This window comes from Terrapene carolina, unplaced genomic scaffold (genome assembly GCF_002925995.2).
Source record: "Terrapene carolina triunguis isolate 2854851 unplaced genomic scaffold, T_m_triunguis-2.0 Scaffold68, whole genome shotgun sequence".
Classification (NCBI taxonomy): domain Eukaryota; kingdom Metazoa; phylum Chordata; order Testudines; family Emydidae; genus Terrapene; species Terrapene triunguis.
In genome coordinates, this window is record NW_020664419.1 from 41111643 (window position 1) to 41128850 (window position 17208).

The following is a 17208-nucleotide window of genomic DNA, read 5'->3' on the forward strand; positions in this document are numbered from 1 at the left end:
CATTAAAAAAAATTAATAGTGGACTCATGGACAATAAAAATCCCATAGACTTGCATGTTTTTTACATGATATCAAATAAAATAAATAAATAAATATTAGCTCTTTTGCTCTTGCCTCCATCCCCAACTAGGGTTGCCAACTTTCTAGTCGCACAAAACCGAACACCCTAGCCCCTCCCTTTCCCTGAGGCCCCGCCCCTGCCCTTCCCCTTCCCGAGGCCATGCCTCCCGCTCACTACATTCCCCCTCCCTCAGTGGCTCGTTCTCCATCACCCTCACTCACTTTCACTGGGCTGGGGCAGGGGGTTGGGGTGAGGGCTCTAACTGGGGGTGCAGGCTCCAGGATGGGGCCAGAAATGAGGGATTTGGAATATGGGAGGGGGCTGCGGGTTGAGGAAGGGGGTTGGGGTGTGGGAGGGGATGAGGGCTCTGGGCTGGGGTGCTGGCTCTGGGGTGCAGCCAGGGATGAGGGGTTTGGGGTGCAGGAGGGGCCTCCAGGCTGGGAGGTGGGTCTCAGATGTGGGATTTGGAGTGTGGGAAGGAGCTCTGAGCTGGGGAAGAGGGTTGGGGTGCAGGGGAGGTGCGGGCTCTGGGCTGGGGCCGGGGATAAGGGGTTTGGGGTGCAGGAGAGTGCTCCGGGTTTGGGGAGCCAGGGCTCAGGGCTGGGGCAGTGGGTTCGGGGTTGGGGCGTGGGATTACCTCAGGTGGCTCCCTGCCTGTCCTAGTACTGCGCTGCGCATGCCCCAGAAGCAGCCAGCAGCAGGTCCGGCTCCTAAGTGCGGGGGCCAGGAGGCTCCACACGCTATTCTTGCCCGCGGGCACCACCACCTCAGCTCCCCAGTGTGGAGCCGGTGCCAGTGGGGAGGGAGGTGAGTGCGCGGAGCCCCATTGCCCCTCCACCTAGGAGCCAGACCTGCTGCCTGCTTCCGGGGCGCAGCACGGTGCCAGCCAGGACAGGTAGGGACGAGCCTGCCTTAGCTCCGCAGCACCACCAACCGGACTTTTAACGGCCTGGTCGGCTGTGCTGACCGGAGCCACCAGGGTTCCTTTTCTACTGGGTGTTCCAGTCGAAAACTGGACACCTGGTTACCCTATCCCCAACTCCAATAGGGAACTATCTGGTGCCACCTCTCCTCTGCCAAATACACTCATCATTCATCATGAGGCAACATGTTTAATACTTCAACATGCTCATTGACATCTCATTGGCCTTTGCATTGGGCCTATGACTGCTGCATCAGCAAGTGCCAAAGGTGCTATGCTGTGCCACACAAACAGATAAGGAGGAAATGATCAGATATCAGGAAATCCATTATGGGTTCCTGGAACTTATCCCCTGCAGCTTTTCCCCAGCACCTATACTATAAGGTCCACTTTTATAAATGCAGAGCTATTGCAACATACAGCTTTGGCTTTCCTCACAGTGTCTTGGTCTTTCTGCAACAGGCCTGTAATTAAGAATAAAAATCTTTTTGGCAAAAATCAGTGCCCTAAGCTATTATCCAGTAGATTTTTAAATGACAGGAAATAATCCTAATGTTACTGTCACTTACTCGTTCAACTCCAAGGCTTCGTGTGCTGCAGAAATTCTGGCTTGCGGGTTTCTCTCTCTCCAGGCTTTTTGCATTACTATTCATTAAAACAAAGCAAAACGGTGGCATGTCAGTCACTGCAGCATTAACAGGGAGAATTGACTGCACAACAACAACTCGATTAATTGCTTTCAGTCTGACTCACTGCTGAGCATTTCACAAACCAGGAGGTTCAGCCAGTCACTCAAAAGACACATAATCAATTTCAGTTGCTCTCCTCAATCCCTACAGTTAATCTTTCATTTAATTAAACCTTTGTTTACAGCTAAATCTGGACTAGGGCTAGATCACGCATAGAGCTGCACTGTTGCACTAAAGGGGAGGGAGAAAGCATAGGGACCCTCTTCCTCCCAGGACGGGTGCAACAAGGGGAGTTTCAGGGGGGTCCAGCCCTCCCCCTCCCGACCAGAACTGTAAATTAGGCCCAGCAAGCAATCCCTCATGACAGAGGGGTGGCCGGGTCAAATTTGAATGCCACCCCATGCACCTGCTTGGCCATTTCTCTCTCTCTCGCACACACACCCCTTGGCAGTCCTTCCGGTGCCGAGGGGCACTGGGAGCCCCCAATCCACAAGAGGGTGGGAGGATTGGATCTGGGCTTTTGGTGCTTCCTGGGGAAATGGAGATGCAGAAGGAGGATGGATTCTGGGAGTCCCAGAACTGCCTGGCCCCTGATGGAGATGGTGCTCTTCAGCCTGACTCCTCTCAGCGTAAGAGCTTGGGACTGAGCATGAGGCGGAGAGACCATGGGGCAGGGGCTCAGGATCTGTAAGTCATTGTTTTGCATTGCAAAGTACATTATCTAATGCATTATTCAATAAATATTTAACACAATTAGAATCTCTTGAATCAAAGCAGTTTATCATTTCCAGTTTCCATTGCTCCCTACAGCTTCCAGTTTCAGTGGGCCAGTAAAACATAGGGCTGAGTTCTACTTCACTTACATGGGTGTAGCTCCTGTGTAAATGAGGGCTGAATTTGACCTAGAGTATATAAATCGGTATTGCACCAGATGGTATAACAACTTGTTTTACCTTTGTATATGTCAGAAACCATTGCTGGAAGTAGGAGGGAAACTTGAGTCTTTGTAAACGTGAATGGCTTTAGTGACAGGAAGTACAAAATATAGTGAAGTGTCTCTCAAGCAATAAATGGCACATAACTAAATGATTGTTTGTTTGAAATCTACACATTAATAATCTGACTCCACAAATTCCCAATTTTTTACCCAGAGGAGCATCACTGAAATATGATCAAGCCCTTGCCTTTGCTAGTCTGTTTGAAGAAAGTTGATCCCTGAGACAAATTTCTGCTAACCCCAGTCTAAAACTACCATTAAACACTCAGAAAGAGCTCATTTTCTTACTGGCATCTGCAGGCCGTAAATGATCTGTGTCACATGTAAAAAACGTTTGATGATCCTGCGCTGAAAGATTCATATCATAATAGGTCAAAGGTTCTCTTCCTGTCACCCACGTATATCTGTAAAGGCACCAACAAAGTCAGACATTTTGGTTAGATAAGACGACACACATACAGCAAATCTATACCAAAGGGGAATCCTAGAAATGAGAGATGGACATGACCTATTAGTTTATCCAGTCCACCTCCCTACCAGTGTATAATTGTTCTCTACAGTGCATTTTCTTGCCTTTGAAGGAGCTACAGTAGTTACACATAGGCTAATCAGTACCTTGAAAAATACACGTATTCAAAAGTTACGCCCCATAGAAGCTAACTACAACCCACTCAATTACTTTGTTACAATCAATTTGAACGGAACTGCCACTGTATTGTTAACAAATACCAGACCCTTTTAAAACATTTAGATTTGTAGGTGTTCTAACAATATAAGAAACTGCAGAATTACTGGGCTCTTGAAAATGGAGCTAAATTCCTTCCCATTCAAAAACATTTATCAAGTAGAGAACACAGGTTGAAAACTTGAGGCATAGCTGAATGCTGTCCAAAAGGTATTTTGCTTGGTATTTAGAATGTTCTCTGTGCGCTTCTCAGAGCTATGCTACTGCACAACAGACTCCTGTGACACTTACCGGTTATACTCAGCTCCTCTGAATAGGTTTAATGGATTTCGCCACACTTTGCATTCTGTCACAAGGAGAAACAGAAATATACATTAATGAAACTCCCCAAAATTACAACCTTAATATTGACATTCATCAGAAACATCAATTATCCTCTAACAAGTTGTTGTGGTCTGCTTTTATTTCCCATACAACCAAATAGCAAATTAAAGGCATGAAGATACAGGTAAATGTACCTTCTCACTCTATCCCTTTCAAACAATGATTTCCTTATAATTTAGGGTTAACAAATTATATCATTCAAGAAAATAACCCCTAACAAAGTTCCAAATGGAAGATTAAAATGATTGTTTTGATTACTGCCAGGTTTCACATTTACCATAATGAGTGTGGGGCAGCGGGGGAGGATCATATCTGGGATTATTGTGTTGAAAAATCCTGTAATTAATCATGTCCCTATGGACTTGTTATTTCTAGAGGCAAACTTCATTGTCTAGTTACTGTTATAAATCAGTGAGAATCTCAGCTACAATTGGCTGCTTTAATTCCTCCTCAGCATTTGAAATAAAAAAACCTGTGGCACCAGCTGCTGACCTTGCTTGAGTTATAACCATCCCACGATTGACAAGAGATGCTAAGATTGATTGGCAGAGGAAAGTTCACGGCAAAGGCTTGGGAACACTAAAAGAGTTTCATATGTTTTGCTCCTCTTATACAAAAATAAAATAAGATTACAAGTTCCCCACGTTCATATCCAAATCCATCTCACAGGCAGGGAGACTCAAGAAAATCCCCAACAACAATACCATTTAGAACAGAGTTTACAAGATTAATAGCATTAATTCCTACAGCTTTCCAAATACAAAAGCCTGATTCTGGTTTCACTTGCACAAGTTCTATACCAGTGGAACTCCGCTGATTTCAACAGAATCACTCCTGATTTACACCAACGAAAGTGAGACCAGAATCAGACCCAATATTTGCAACCAAAAGATTCAGAGATGCACTGTGTGGTAGCACATAATTTTGCTGCAGACCGTTTATTGTAATATACATCACACAAGTCACTGCAAGAACTTGTCATGCCTTGTTTTGCCAGCAATATTGCGTCACTGACATTTTATCAGGCTACTTTTCATCACAACCAAATGTCAACCTGAAAATTTTCTACTATGAAATGTCAATGGCACCATGTTAACTCACCAGGACCTCACTGCAGCAAAAGTCTACACTATGATAATAAATTGACAAGGTATCTAATCTATGCATCTTATAATATATAGGCCTGATCCTGAAACATAATAAATACCCTAGTCTGTCACAATGAGAAACAGAGAGACAAGCTGGGTGAGGTAATAACTTTTTACTGGACCAACTTCTGTTGGTGAGAGAAACAAAACAAAAGTTGGTCCAATAAAAGATATTACCTCACCCAGCTTGTCTCTCTAATATCCTGGGAGCGACATGGCTACAACAACACTGCATACAACAATGAGAAATAGAAATACAGAATGGGAGTCAAGCAGTGCTCTTTTTCATATTCTCCATTGCTATGTCCAGGCCTGATTGAGAAGTGGTGTTGGAATGGCAGGGAGAGAAAGCATCTTGCATAAATTTGCAGTGATTCCTTTGGCAGGCTGAAAAATAGAGTTGCAGATGTCAACAGCTCTCAGGGTCAGCCCCTAAATTAGATAACATATGTGTAAGACATAGTGATGTGGCAAAAGGCAGGAGTTTGGAGGGAGCAAAAACACTGGTGGAGAAAAACATGGTTGCAGGAGAGCACTTTTTACTTTCTTCCTGTTTCATTATCAATGAGTTGTTAGCCACAAGTAGTCTTGTTTCAGGCAAGTATGGTACTTAGGTTCATTACACTGTTGCCGAAGAGGCAGTAGGCAGTATTGAAGTTGAGATCATTGACAGAAAGCCAATCAGGGGAAGTGCATTGTTACTTCTATAAGAATGTTGGATCTCTCTGGACCACTGGCCTGGGATTAATTTAATTATTGTTCCTCTATATTTCTAGTGGGTGTTCTAATACTCATAAAATATGGTTCACATTTAATGAAATATTTCTGTTTAAAAACAGATAGGTGTAACTTAGAGCAGCCTTGAACAGATCTTGGCTTAACCCCTAGGCTCCTCCATACTGGCCTTTGGTGTGCCCTGGCATTGGAGGGTAGAAGGGGAGCATAAAGGTGTTACATGACTACATTTGCCATTACACTCTCATCCCTCTGGGTTCTGTGCTGAGCAGAGTTTAGCCAAATCAGAGGACTGGGCCCTCCTAGGCAGGAAGAGGGAATGACTGGCATGGAGTTCTTATTTGGTCTCCTGGATGAAGTCCCTCCAAATGTAACACCTCCCTTCCTCAGGATAGGAGTAGGTTCTCCACAGCCCTGCTGAGCTGTATTGTCTCCAGCTGTGGTTCCGCACTGCAGAAGCATCTGAACTTGAATTTGGCCATTGGTGATGGAGTGGAGGATTTCTACTATATTTTAGGTACTTAATGTCCAAAGCAGTCTCTTCATTAGATTACATCACTTCTAAGGAAAGTACGATTTGGGGCCTAAGCAGGCTCACAATGTCTCTTTAGAAAAAAAAGAAAGGGATAGGAAAAGCAATGGCAGTTGTTAAAAAGGAAAGATTTCACTGCAATAAAATTCTCACCTCCATATTACATTCTGATAGCAAAACATTGCAACTTACTGCAATAAAGACAACACTATAAGAAGATAAATGCTTCCCTGTTCATGTCTAAATCACTACAGCAGCCAGCTAAGGTTAGAAGACTATATGCCTGCAATAACAGAGGTGTTTGAACAGTGTCCAACCATCCTCTAGTATAGCTGGAGAGGGTGGTTGTTTGCCAAGCTTGTCTCTGGTGATTAATACAAAATATGATTTTTCAAACCATAGTACTTATTAAGGTAAAATCAGACATCTCAGTCCCTAAAGAATAATTAAATGGTCCAGTTACTCTGATTGCAATAAATAGGAAAGAAGGCAGTTTACACTGGCTTGATGACAGTGATGTCATTCTTTTTGCTTGATTGCTTAACTTTAAAGTTATTGGATTTTAAATCCTTGGGTGCATAAGAAGTCAGAACACCTGGTTGGGGTGGTGCAAATGGGGGAAAAAAGGTGTTTTACTGCCTTTCCAGTCTCCCCTATCCTGGGAGCAGCTGGGCACTAGTTTGGCTGGTTATATAAGATGCTCCCTTTGTTGTTTCTATCTTTGCATCAGCTCTTAACAGAGTCTGAATAGAGCAGCTGTAGTCCTAGTATTCTGATGACAAGGATATTTCCTACACTCCAATAAACAAATGCCAGCATAAGAAAACAGAGGGGAATCAAACATAGAACAGACATCTTCAGTCATTTAGATTTAGAAATTAGAGGGAATATCCCTATTTTGATTTATAATAGTCTGGAAAGCACATTTCTTACATCATATTATAGGATATTGATAGATCACAGTAGTGTCCCAATTACTGAATAACTAGATAGGTCTTATTGAAGAGTATTCTGTCTTTTCAGGCACTCGTTCTACAGTGAAGTTCAGAGTACTGATTTCTTTTGGAAGATACAAACACCATGTAGTTGTTCCAGAGGAATTATATGATGGCATTATTAAGGAATTCACAGGATCTGACGTACAGTAATAGAAATATAGGATAGAAGGGATCTTGAGAAGTCATCAAGTCCAGACCCCTAAGATGAGGCAGAACCAAATAAACTAGAGCAGTCCTGACAGGTATTTGTCCAACCTGTTCTTAATAAACCTCCAGTGATGGGGATTTCACATCTCTTGAAAGCTCATTCCAGGGCTTACCTGCCCTTATAGTTAGAAAGTTTTTCCTAATATCTGACCGAAATCTCCCTTGCTGCAGATTATGCCTACTTTCAGTGGACATGGAGAACAATTGATCACCATCCTCTTGATAACAGCCCTTAACATATTCGAAGCCTGTTATTAGGTCCCCCCAGTCTTCTTTTCCCAAGACTAGATAGCCCCAGTTTTTTTTAACCTTTCCTCATAGGTCAGATTTTCTAAACTTTTTTTTATCATTTTTGTTTCTCTCCTCTGGACTTTCTCCAATTTATCCATGTCCTTCCTAAAGTGCAGCACCCAGGCTCATAGATATTATCGAATTCCTGAAAGAGGACTTAAAGATGGAAGTGGTTCTGATGGAATACTCTATCTTACATAATTATCTGACCCCATCACCACACTATCTGAGCACCTCACGGTCTTGCATGTATTTATCTTCACGATATCCCCTGTGAGCAGGGCAGGGCCATCATCCCCATTCAGCAGGTAGGGGGCACAGAGAGACCAAGTGATTGTCACACAGCACTTCTATGACAGAGCATATAAATTGAAATGCAAGAGCTCTTTCAGCTAGTTCCTTACAGCAGAAAATCTTGGCAAGAGGTTTGAGAGTGTCTGTTTTAAAATTTGGAGTACATTTTGGACTTGCTGAAATGTGGTTAAAAGCATTGACACATACCAGCATGTGCTGCACTTTCCCATGCTCTCTGTCAATACAGTACAACCCTGGTCCACAGTACAACACTGCTGCTGCATAAGTCTTTTAACTCTCCTGAGATGGGAATGTCAACTGCTGAATTTTGCTAAGCTGTGTGCAGGTTACATAATGTAGAAAATGTCCAGTGGAGACCAAGATTGCTGAGGCTACCAAACGTATTTAACTTGTGAACGCCGTTGAATTTCTGATAAACCTAGATGAGCAGGAGTGAAATACACTCTACTGATATTTAACATGAAACATGATGGAGATTACTGACATAAATGTAGCAGATCTAAACAAATACCCTTTCTCATGTATTTAATTTTTTCATTTTCACAGACTTTTCCTTGGTTCTTTAATTCTGACATACTGAAGAGGAGATAAATTTAATGAAATCTGAACTGATTCTAGAGACACAACCCTAATGAAAGCTAAATGAGTTTCTAATATTAAGTGCATGTCTACACTGCACATTCCTTACAGCAGTGCGTAGAGTACATACATTGCATGCCCCCTAGCATGGGTATAAAGAGCAGTGGAGATGGTGAGACGTGGCTTAGGTGAGTGGAGTACAGAGATGCCAGAAACTTACCCTGCATGGTTCTCCACGTGCCCAAGCAGTGCCTCCCGCATCTACACTGCTGCTTTTAGCAGCATAATGTCCTGCTGCTTCCCTGATGCCTGACCCTTTCCCCGCTACAGGGAAAAGCTTCAGCAGCGGTGAAGGACTCTGGCAGTGGGGGCGACAGTGGGGAAAGGCTCCGAGCTGCCGGAGCCTTTCCTCGCTGTCTCCCCACTGCTAGAGCCTTTCACTGACGCGTAGCTACAAACCACAGTGTGGACTCAGCCTGCTTGTCACTGTGGTATGCGGCTACATATGTAGTGCCTGTACCTTACACGCCGCCGCCAGTGTAGACAAGGCCTAACACATATGTGTTGAACAGCAAGATGGGGCCAAAACAATTACATATGTGTGAAGGGATCTGCAGTTTTCTTAACAAAAAGCAGTTACACGTCTTGAAAAGTATCAGAGGGGTAGCCGTGTTAGTCTGGATCTGTAAAAAGCAACAAAGAGTCCTGTGGCACCTTAAAGACTAACAGATGTATTGGAGCATAAGCTTTCGTGGGTGAACACCCACTTAAAAGTCGCACATTTATCTACACAAAAATATTAACTGGGAAACAGAGACATGGATTTTGATGAATCAAGGGAAGCATAGACCATAGTGTCATTTCTGTAAGATCTGATTCCTCAACAGTCTCTAAGAAAGAGAATATATTGGTCTCCCTGGTATTCTGTCTATATACCTATACGGCCCCTGTCACTTGAGTATCCAAGCACCCTGGAAGCAATAATGCATTTATCCTCAGAACACTCCCATGAAATAGGCAAGTTCTATTATCCCCATTTTACAGATGAGGAAATGAAGCACAGAGAGATTAAGACCCTGATTTTCAGAAGTGCTGAGTACCCACAACTCCGACTGGAGACAATGGTAGCTGCAGGTGCTGAGCACTTCTGAAAATTAGCCTTTAAGTGATCTGCACACACCAGAAGTCTGTGATAGAGCCAGGAATTGGAGCCCAATCTTGTAAATTCAAGTCCAATACCATAACCACATCACAACCCTCCTTTTCATCACTACATTACAGGGCTTATTTCTTCTGTGCTAATGCTGTCTTCATATGAGTACAGAGCAAATAAATGCCCCTTTGTCCAGAATATTATAAATAAATAAATAACAATTTTTACATCTAGACCTTTCATGTAAGGATCTCAAAGCACTTCAGAAACGACAGGGGTACAGAGAGATAATACAGCTGTTATTAGAGAGACACAACACAGTTAAGGCCAAAATTTTCAGAAGTAATCACTGAATTTGAGGACCTCCGTTTTTGGGTGCTGAGACATCATGGATTTGCTTTGCAGCACCCAGCGCTCCCATTGAAGTTAACGGGAGTTGCAGGTGCTTAGCATCTCAGAAAACCAAGCCCGAGGTGTCTCACAGTAGGCATCAAAAAACAGATGCCTCTTTCAAAAATCTAACTGAATATGACTTGCCCAAAGTCACACAGCAAATCTGTGCCAGAGCCAGGAACAGAACCAGCCTCTAAGCTATTGCAAACCACAGTGAGCCACTTCTTACTAAAATGAAAAGCAAACAGTGCTTATGAACTATTCACATTAAGTTAAAAATAATATAACGCAAAAGCAGATGAGTATTCTTGAGATCTTTCTGTGATTTTCTTGATAATGGACTCATTAAACCAAGCATTTCTGTAAAAGAAAAAAGAATTGCTTTGCCTTTTGCAACAATAATGTAAAAAGAATGTGTGTCATTTCTAAGAAACTTCGGAAATATAGGGGAAATGTCTGTCTTTGGTTTATGCTAATACAATCCGAGCAATCAGCATTTAGGAAGACATAATTACCTCTGAGCAATTAGTCAATTTCTCTTATTGGAAAATAAGACAATTTTACAGTTAGCCTTACATGGTCATGGTTGAGGGTAAGATTGTGTTTTACAACGTGTCCTATGTAAGAGTGGCACATAGCTGCACCACTTCTGCAGTACCTCAGGAAGGTACAATTCTGCTCCGTTCTGCCGCTGGTCCACACTAGCAGGAGATTGTTACCCCCTGTTCCATTCACCTGTTCTCCAGCCATCTGCACCCACTGAACGTGAAATCCTGGCTCTATTGATGTCAATGGGAGTATTGACTTCAATGAAGCCAACATTTCAGGATAGGTATAAAGACCTGGCTTACCCCTCCATGCCTTCAGTGGAGATATAGGAAAGGTGTGTGTGTGTGTGTGTATTTCTGGGGTACAAGGAATGTCTTACTTCCTCTAGTTCCCCTGTGGTGCTATTTAGACATGGACACAATTTGACTTTCAGGCATCATCTTCTTAGGCCCTGATCCTGCAAAGACTTAAGTACATACCTAACTCTACACATGTGAGTAATTCTTTGCAGTATCAGGACCTTAATCACTAATATTTCATTCACTAATAATCACAGATATTTCATTCTCCTTGGATAAGTATCCTTGTTAGATAAACAATCAACTCTGCTTTACTCCCTATGAACTGACTTCAAGACATTTGAATTTTAAAAACTCAGGGGTCGGCTTTTCACCATACAAAGTGAACTGCAGTTGTTTTCACATTATTTCACCCAAATTTTAATCCAATTTAAATACCAAACCACACCAAACAAATAAAACAGACGTCGGTATATACAGCTGGTTTTCACTCTGCTTTCCTGGGCGCAGGCTTACAGCATTAATAAACAGTAAACGCCATCATTTTTACGAGTGATCTATGACTTAATTTCTGAACACAATGAGGGCAGACCAATTAAAATTTAAAGTGAAGATTTTGAATGAATGTCTAGCAAGAACTATGTTCAGTGTGAGCAAAGGGGATATTTTATCATTCTTCTGCAGTGGAAGCATAGTAAAAAGCCACCAACTTCTTTCAGTTAAACAGGAGAGAAAAAGAATGAAGTTCACAGTTAATTGTTTGCAGCAGACAGGAATTTTCTTACCTGAAACACTCTGTCGGTTTGAATCAGAGTCCCCATTGCTTGTGTTAGAGTTGTTGGGGGAGTTATTGTCCACCCCACCCAGCAGAGGGCGCAAGTGGCTCACAGAGACCTGCTCAATGAATGATGTCCCATACTTGCGAAAATACCACCACTCAAATATCTAGAACAGAAGCAGAAGATATCACATTACCAGTGCATATATTTTGTCTCTCCATGTTCTCCATGGAGTCTAATTCGTATGATTTTTATTAATGCTCTCACATCTATTTAGATTTTACTTTACATTTCTTAGCATTTATTTATCCATTCTTAACATTTCTTATTTATCACTCAGCATTTCTCGGAGGCCATAAAAGGAAAGAGATGAAAATAAGCAGACTCTGGCTTTCCTACTATCTAATCAATACCTCCCTCCCCACACATATTTATAGAACCACTATTGAATCCCCTGCCAATGCAGTATTGGTCCTTCTATTATAATCTCCAGTGGTTTCCATTGGGAGATTATCTCACTAATAGATTTCATCGTCAGGACAATTGTATATTTATATGTGTATATACATACACACACACACACACACACCCCTGATATTTTAATAATGAACATAAAAATTATATTCTGCCGGGAGTGGTGTGTGTGTGTTGCTGGAAACAATAAAATCAGCTCTGAAAATGAAGACTTTCAGATAAATGTAAAAATTCTTTCTGATTGAAAAAATTATAAACACACACATTAGTAATAAGAGAATCTCAGAGGGTTTTGAGGTAATATTTGAATTAAGCAGCCAAACTTCTGTCTAGTAACAGGGCTGAAAATGATTCAGGTAAAGGGTTCTTGAAAAATTCAGTACTTCCTTGTATTGATTAGGTTGGAAACTGTGCATGAATGGCCTTTTTTCTTTCTTTTATTGTAGTGTTTCCATATTTCTGAGTATAGTCCTTCCCAATACCTGAAACCGCTTACAAAACCCTGTACAAATATCAGCCCATTATTAATCCTTATTTTTCCCCTATGAGTTAGCAAGTGGATTTATTGAAAAACTGCAAGGCTAAGTTCACATATGTAACTCAAGACAATCTGCAGGTTCTGTTCACAGGGGGCTGGCACTAAACCAATCTCTGCAGGGCCACTTGGAGGTTCAGGTTCTACATGGTGGTTCAGATTCACTCAATACCTTCCCTCCCAAGCCTTTCCCTACTACCAACTACAGTCCCCTCAACTCAGACCCCACATTATTTCCTACAGATAACCCTTCAGGTCATCATGGTACTGAGTTGCTCCTGCTCCATCCCATCTGTCAGATAAGTAATGCTTCTTCCCCAATCCTCATGTGTCCTCATGGGGAAATGAACAACCACCCCTTTGGTGCAGCAGGAGAACGCTCCCACTCCAGATGACACTCTACTGAGCTCTCTCTTGTGCGTGTGTGTGTATGGCATCTGCAGAACAACATTCTACAGATGCAGTTGTAGGTCCCTAAGCCATTTCAAGGCCTCCTCTGTGACATTGTGGATATCATCCAATTCACCTTTGAATCCATATTTAGGATACTGCGTTATGATGTGTTTGATGGTTTGGATGTTCTCACCACCATCGCACAAAGGGGAGTCTGATTTTCCACTTGTGCATCAAGTAGTCGCCTCTTCCATGGTTTGTTCAGATGCAGTTCAATGTCGACCAAAGTCTATGTGACAGGTCGAAACAGGGAGGGCGGCTTGTTGGTTCAGTAATAAGGTGCTTGTCTGGAATGACAGATGAGGTCCAGACACTTTGCCATTTCCTGGCCAGATCCAGAGACATGAAGTGGTCACGTATGGTCCACAATGATTTTGGCAATTTCTGGCATTGTTGGAGTATATTATCCATAATCTGCCGGATGGGAAGTTCTGGATAGTCTTCAATGCATTTAAGTTCTCATGCTGTGGCTATATTTTAATGGAGCTCTGATGTTTGATAATACAGAAAGCCATGGTAGAGGTGTTGATTTTAAAGTTCCCATGATGATTCATATGGTCTGATTCAGCTGGATATCCACAAGTTGGGTATGGCAGCTTCTTGTCTACATGGTGCACAGTACTCTGAAACTGAATACACCAGGGCAAAGGCTGATGTTTGTAGGACCAGGGCAGCTTGTTCCCGCTGATTCTTGAGTAATGTTGATGCAAGTCTTTACTTTAGAGGTTACTTTCTCGAGGTGGCCATGAAAGGTCAGTGTGCAGTCAAGAACGACACCAAGATATGTTGGCTTTGGGCCATAATGAACAGTTTCACCAGAAAACTCAACTGTTAGAGTGTTTTGTGCGATTCTACTGTTAAGGTGGAAAATAGAGACAACCAATTTGCTCAGATTTGGTCTTAACCACCACTTTTGGAAGCACTCCACAATCTTAAGGTCAGATGTAACGGTTCTTTAAAGCTTCAGGCCTGAGTTGCAAGTGCCAAATCATCAGCATACGCAAACTTCTGCATGATTGTTTCAAGCATATCACTCGTGTACACCTTGGAGGAAGTACAGAGCCTTTTTTAGCCCATTATACAAAGTGAGCAGCTTGTTGGTTTAGCCTGCAAGGTATACATGCATCCTTCAGCCAAAAGCATGGTGTACAGCAACCTGAGATTCTGTACATGGGGAATCACTTTGGCCAGTTTCAGTAGCAGACCATCCCTTCCAGACTCTGTCATATGCCTCTGACAGATCAATGAAAGCAGTACTGGTCTTTAGTTTTCATTGGAATCCAGTCTCGATGTTTGTAGTGTGGGCCAGAACTGGTTGCAGCATAATCTGTGTGGCTGAAAATCAGCTTGCTCCTTGGGTAGGCTGGCATCCACAGTGGGCCTGAATCGGTTCAGCACCATACGCTGCATCACCTTGCAGGTGGTGCTCAAAAGGAAGATTGGCCTATAACTAGAAGAGTGATCTTCAGGTTCTCCAGGCTTTATGAGTGCAATGACCTTGACTTCTCTCCATATGGGGGGGTTTCACCGGTCTCCAGAATGCTGCATCCTCCATTTCCATGCGAGTGGGCCAAGGTTATATAGGAACTCAGGAGAGATACCATCTTTTCCTGCTGCTTTTCCCAATTTTGTGGCTGCAATGACTGCGTCAATGTCCATTGGGACAATGGAGCGCATTTGGACATCACCTGCTAAGGCTGATGCTGGACTTATTTGAGATACTGTTTGTCCACTGGTTGTTTTGATGTCCACAAAAGTTTAGCAGCGATGGCGTTGGCTTTCACCTGCAGCCTAGTGGCCTGTGTGGGATTTACAGCCCCAAGGTGTCTCAAGCAGATTTCAGCTGCGTCTGCTCGAGTGTGTGAAGTTTAGACCTTCTACACATTGAAGCCAGCATTTCTGTCTTGCTGCATCCAGTGATTCCAATTTCTGGGTCTCCACACTCATCAGATTTGTAGAGGAGCTCTTGCTGGACTGCAGAGAGCCAAGGAGTGTTCAATGACCTGTGTTCCCGGGGGATCTTCTTCTTTACACCAGAGATGAGGAGCACAATAAAACAGTCAAAGTCTTTGACATTGGGAAAAAGTTGGCGATTGTACTGTCCACAGTCATACTGAAAGTGGCCCAGTCTGCTTTTATGAAGTTCCAGCACGGTGCTGGTTTTGAGCAGAGAACTGGGATTTGGGGTCAGTACTGGTCTGTTCTGGCTGTTCGGGAAGTCATCGAGGATGATCTGCAATGGGGTATCGATGTGCCTGTATCATCTTTAGGGATGAACATCAGATCAGGGCAGTATCCTCTGCACCACCTTGCAGAGTGGAAAGTAACGCACGGTTTCATATCAAAAAGGAGAAGCATATCATTTGCCAGCACCCAGTGTATCAGTTCTTCACCTGCAATATTGTTTGCTGCATAGGCCCATTATGTGTGGTGACTATTACAGTTGTTCACAAATACAGCAGGGTCCTGTGCATTTTGCAGAGTTGGTTGAGGCCACTATGCACCAGATGGTTTATATACACCTCTACCCCGATATAACGCTGTCCTTGGGAACCAAAAAATCTTACCGCGTTATAGGTGAAACCGTGTTATATCGAACTTGCTTTGATCCGCCGGAGTGCGCTGCCCCGCCCCCATGGAGTGCTGCTTTACCGCGTTACGTCCGAATTCGTGTTATATCGGGTCACGTTATATCGGGGTAGAGGTGTACATGAATGATGATTAGCTTGCCGATGCGCAAGGATATTGTAGCTGTTTCTTTGTGCGCTGTAGGAGGTAGAGCCACATATTCATTGATCTCCTGTTTTATGTAAATTGTCACCCCATATTTTGTACGATAATTGCTGGCTATGAATTGATAGCCATTGATTTTGTAGCAACGGGCTTTTTCTTGCAACATGTGTCTCCTGGAGGGTGAGGACATTGATATTGGTTGTCTTCAGCATTTTCTCCAGGTAGTCACACTTGGACAGTGAGAGGCCTTCAACGTTCAACTGGCAGATCTTTACCCCAGGTCCAATCTACCTTTTAAATTGGCCCTGAAAAGGTAGGCTTATTTTGTTGCTCTTTGGACCAGGAGGTTGACAGTCGATGTTTGGTAACCAGTTTTATGATGTTAGTCATGGTTTCCCACTTAACAGGGTAGACTGCGTGTAGATCGTTATCTTCCACCATCTTCTACTGAACTGAGCAATAGAGGTGTCCTATAATTCCTAGCCTAGTAGCTAGAAAACTTTGAGGATCCCACTACAATATGGAAAAGTTGGCACCATAGCGATCGGAGAATTTTTTCAGACTAATAGTTTATTCCCCGAAAAATGCAGATTTGGGTTGACCGAAACTATTCAGGGATTTGTATCAAGTTCATCATGTAGTTTCCACTCAACCAAAAAAAAAAAAAAACTCCAAAGGTTCTGGCAATGTTGAAATGAAACATTTTGTTTGGAACTGAAAAGGAGGACTACAGTCACAAAATGGACAGAGAGATGGTGGTGGTACTGTCACTTCACTTATCAGTGTTAGCCCAATGGGTGGGGCACTCAACTAAAATGTAGGAAATCCAGATTTATTTCCTCCCTCTGCCTGATGTGGAGAAGGGATTTGAAGTTGGATCTTCTATACTGCAGAACAGTGTCCAAGCCACTGGGCTACGGGATATTCTGATGTGGGGTTTTCTCAATCCCCTCACTGGGGCTGTTCCACTTTGTATAAATAAGAAGAGTGATTTGAACTTCAGTCTCCCACATCCTAGGTGAGTGCCCTAACTCACAAAATCAATGGCTATAAACTCATAGCCAGCAATTAGCACCCAAAATACGGGCTGGCAATTTACATAAAACAGGAGCTCAACGAATATGTGGTTCTACATCCTACAGCGCACAAAGCCAGAGAACTGAAAAATCCATTATTCACTGAGCTCTAGGTGGCACTTCCTAGGTGGGAGGACATTATTACATGGAGACTGCTGAAAGGAGTTACTTCACAGTGCTTTCTGACTACTCCAAGTCCCAGAAACTGCTCCCCTTGAAGA

The 17208-nt window shown here is 43.0% G+C and overlaps 1 protein-coding gene across 2 annotated transcripts in view; it reads right to left on the bottom strand.

The window, feature by feature from the left end:
- The window catches only part of ST7 (suppression of tumorigenicity 7), a 245792-nt gene that overhangs the window by 84764 nt on the left and 143820 nt on the right, over positions 1 to 17208 (bottom strand). For both annotated transcript variants that reach the window (XM_026648736.1, XM_026648735.1), the window contains exons 3-6: positions 11723 to 11882; positions 3646 to 3700; positions 2958 to 3073; positions 1553 to 1628 (exon numbers count right to left, since the gene is read on the bottom strand). In XM_026648736.1, the coding sequence (XP_026504521.1) occupies positions 1553 to 1628; positions 2958 to 3073; positions 3646 to 3700; positions 11723 to 11882 (407 nt within the window). The remainder of the gene's footprint in view (positions 1 to 1552; positions 1629 to 2957; positions 3074 to 3645; positions 3701 to 11722; positions 11883 to 17208) is intronic.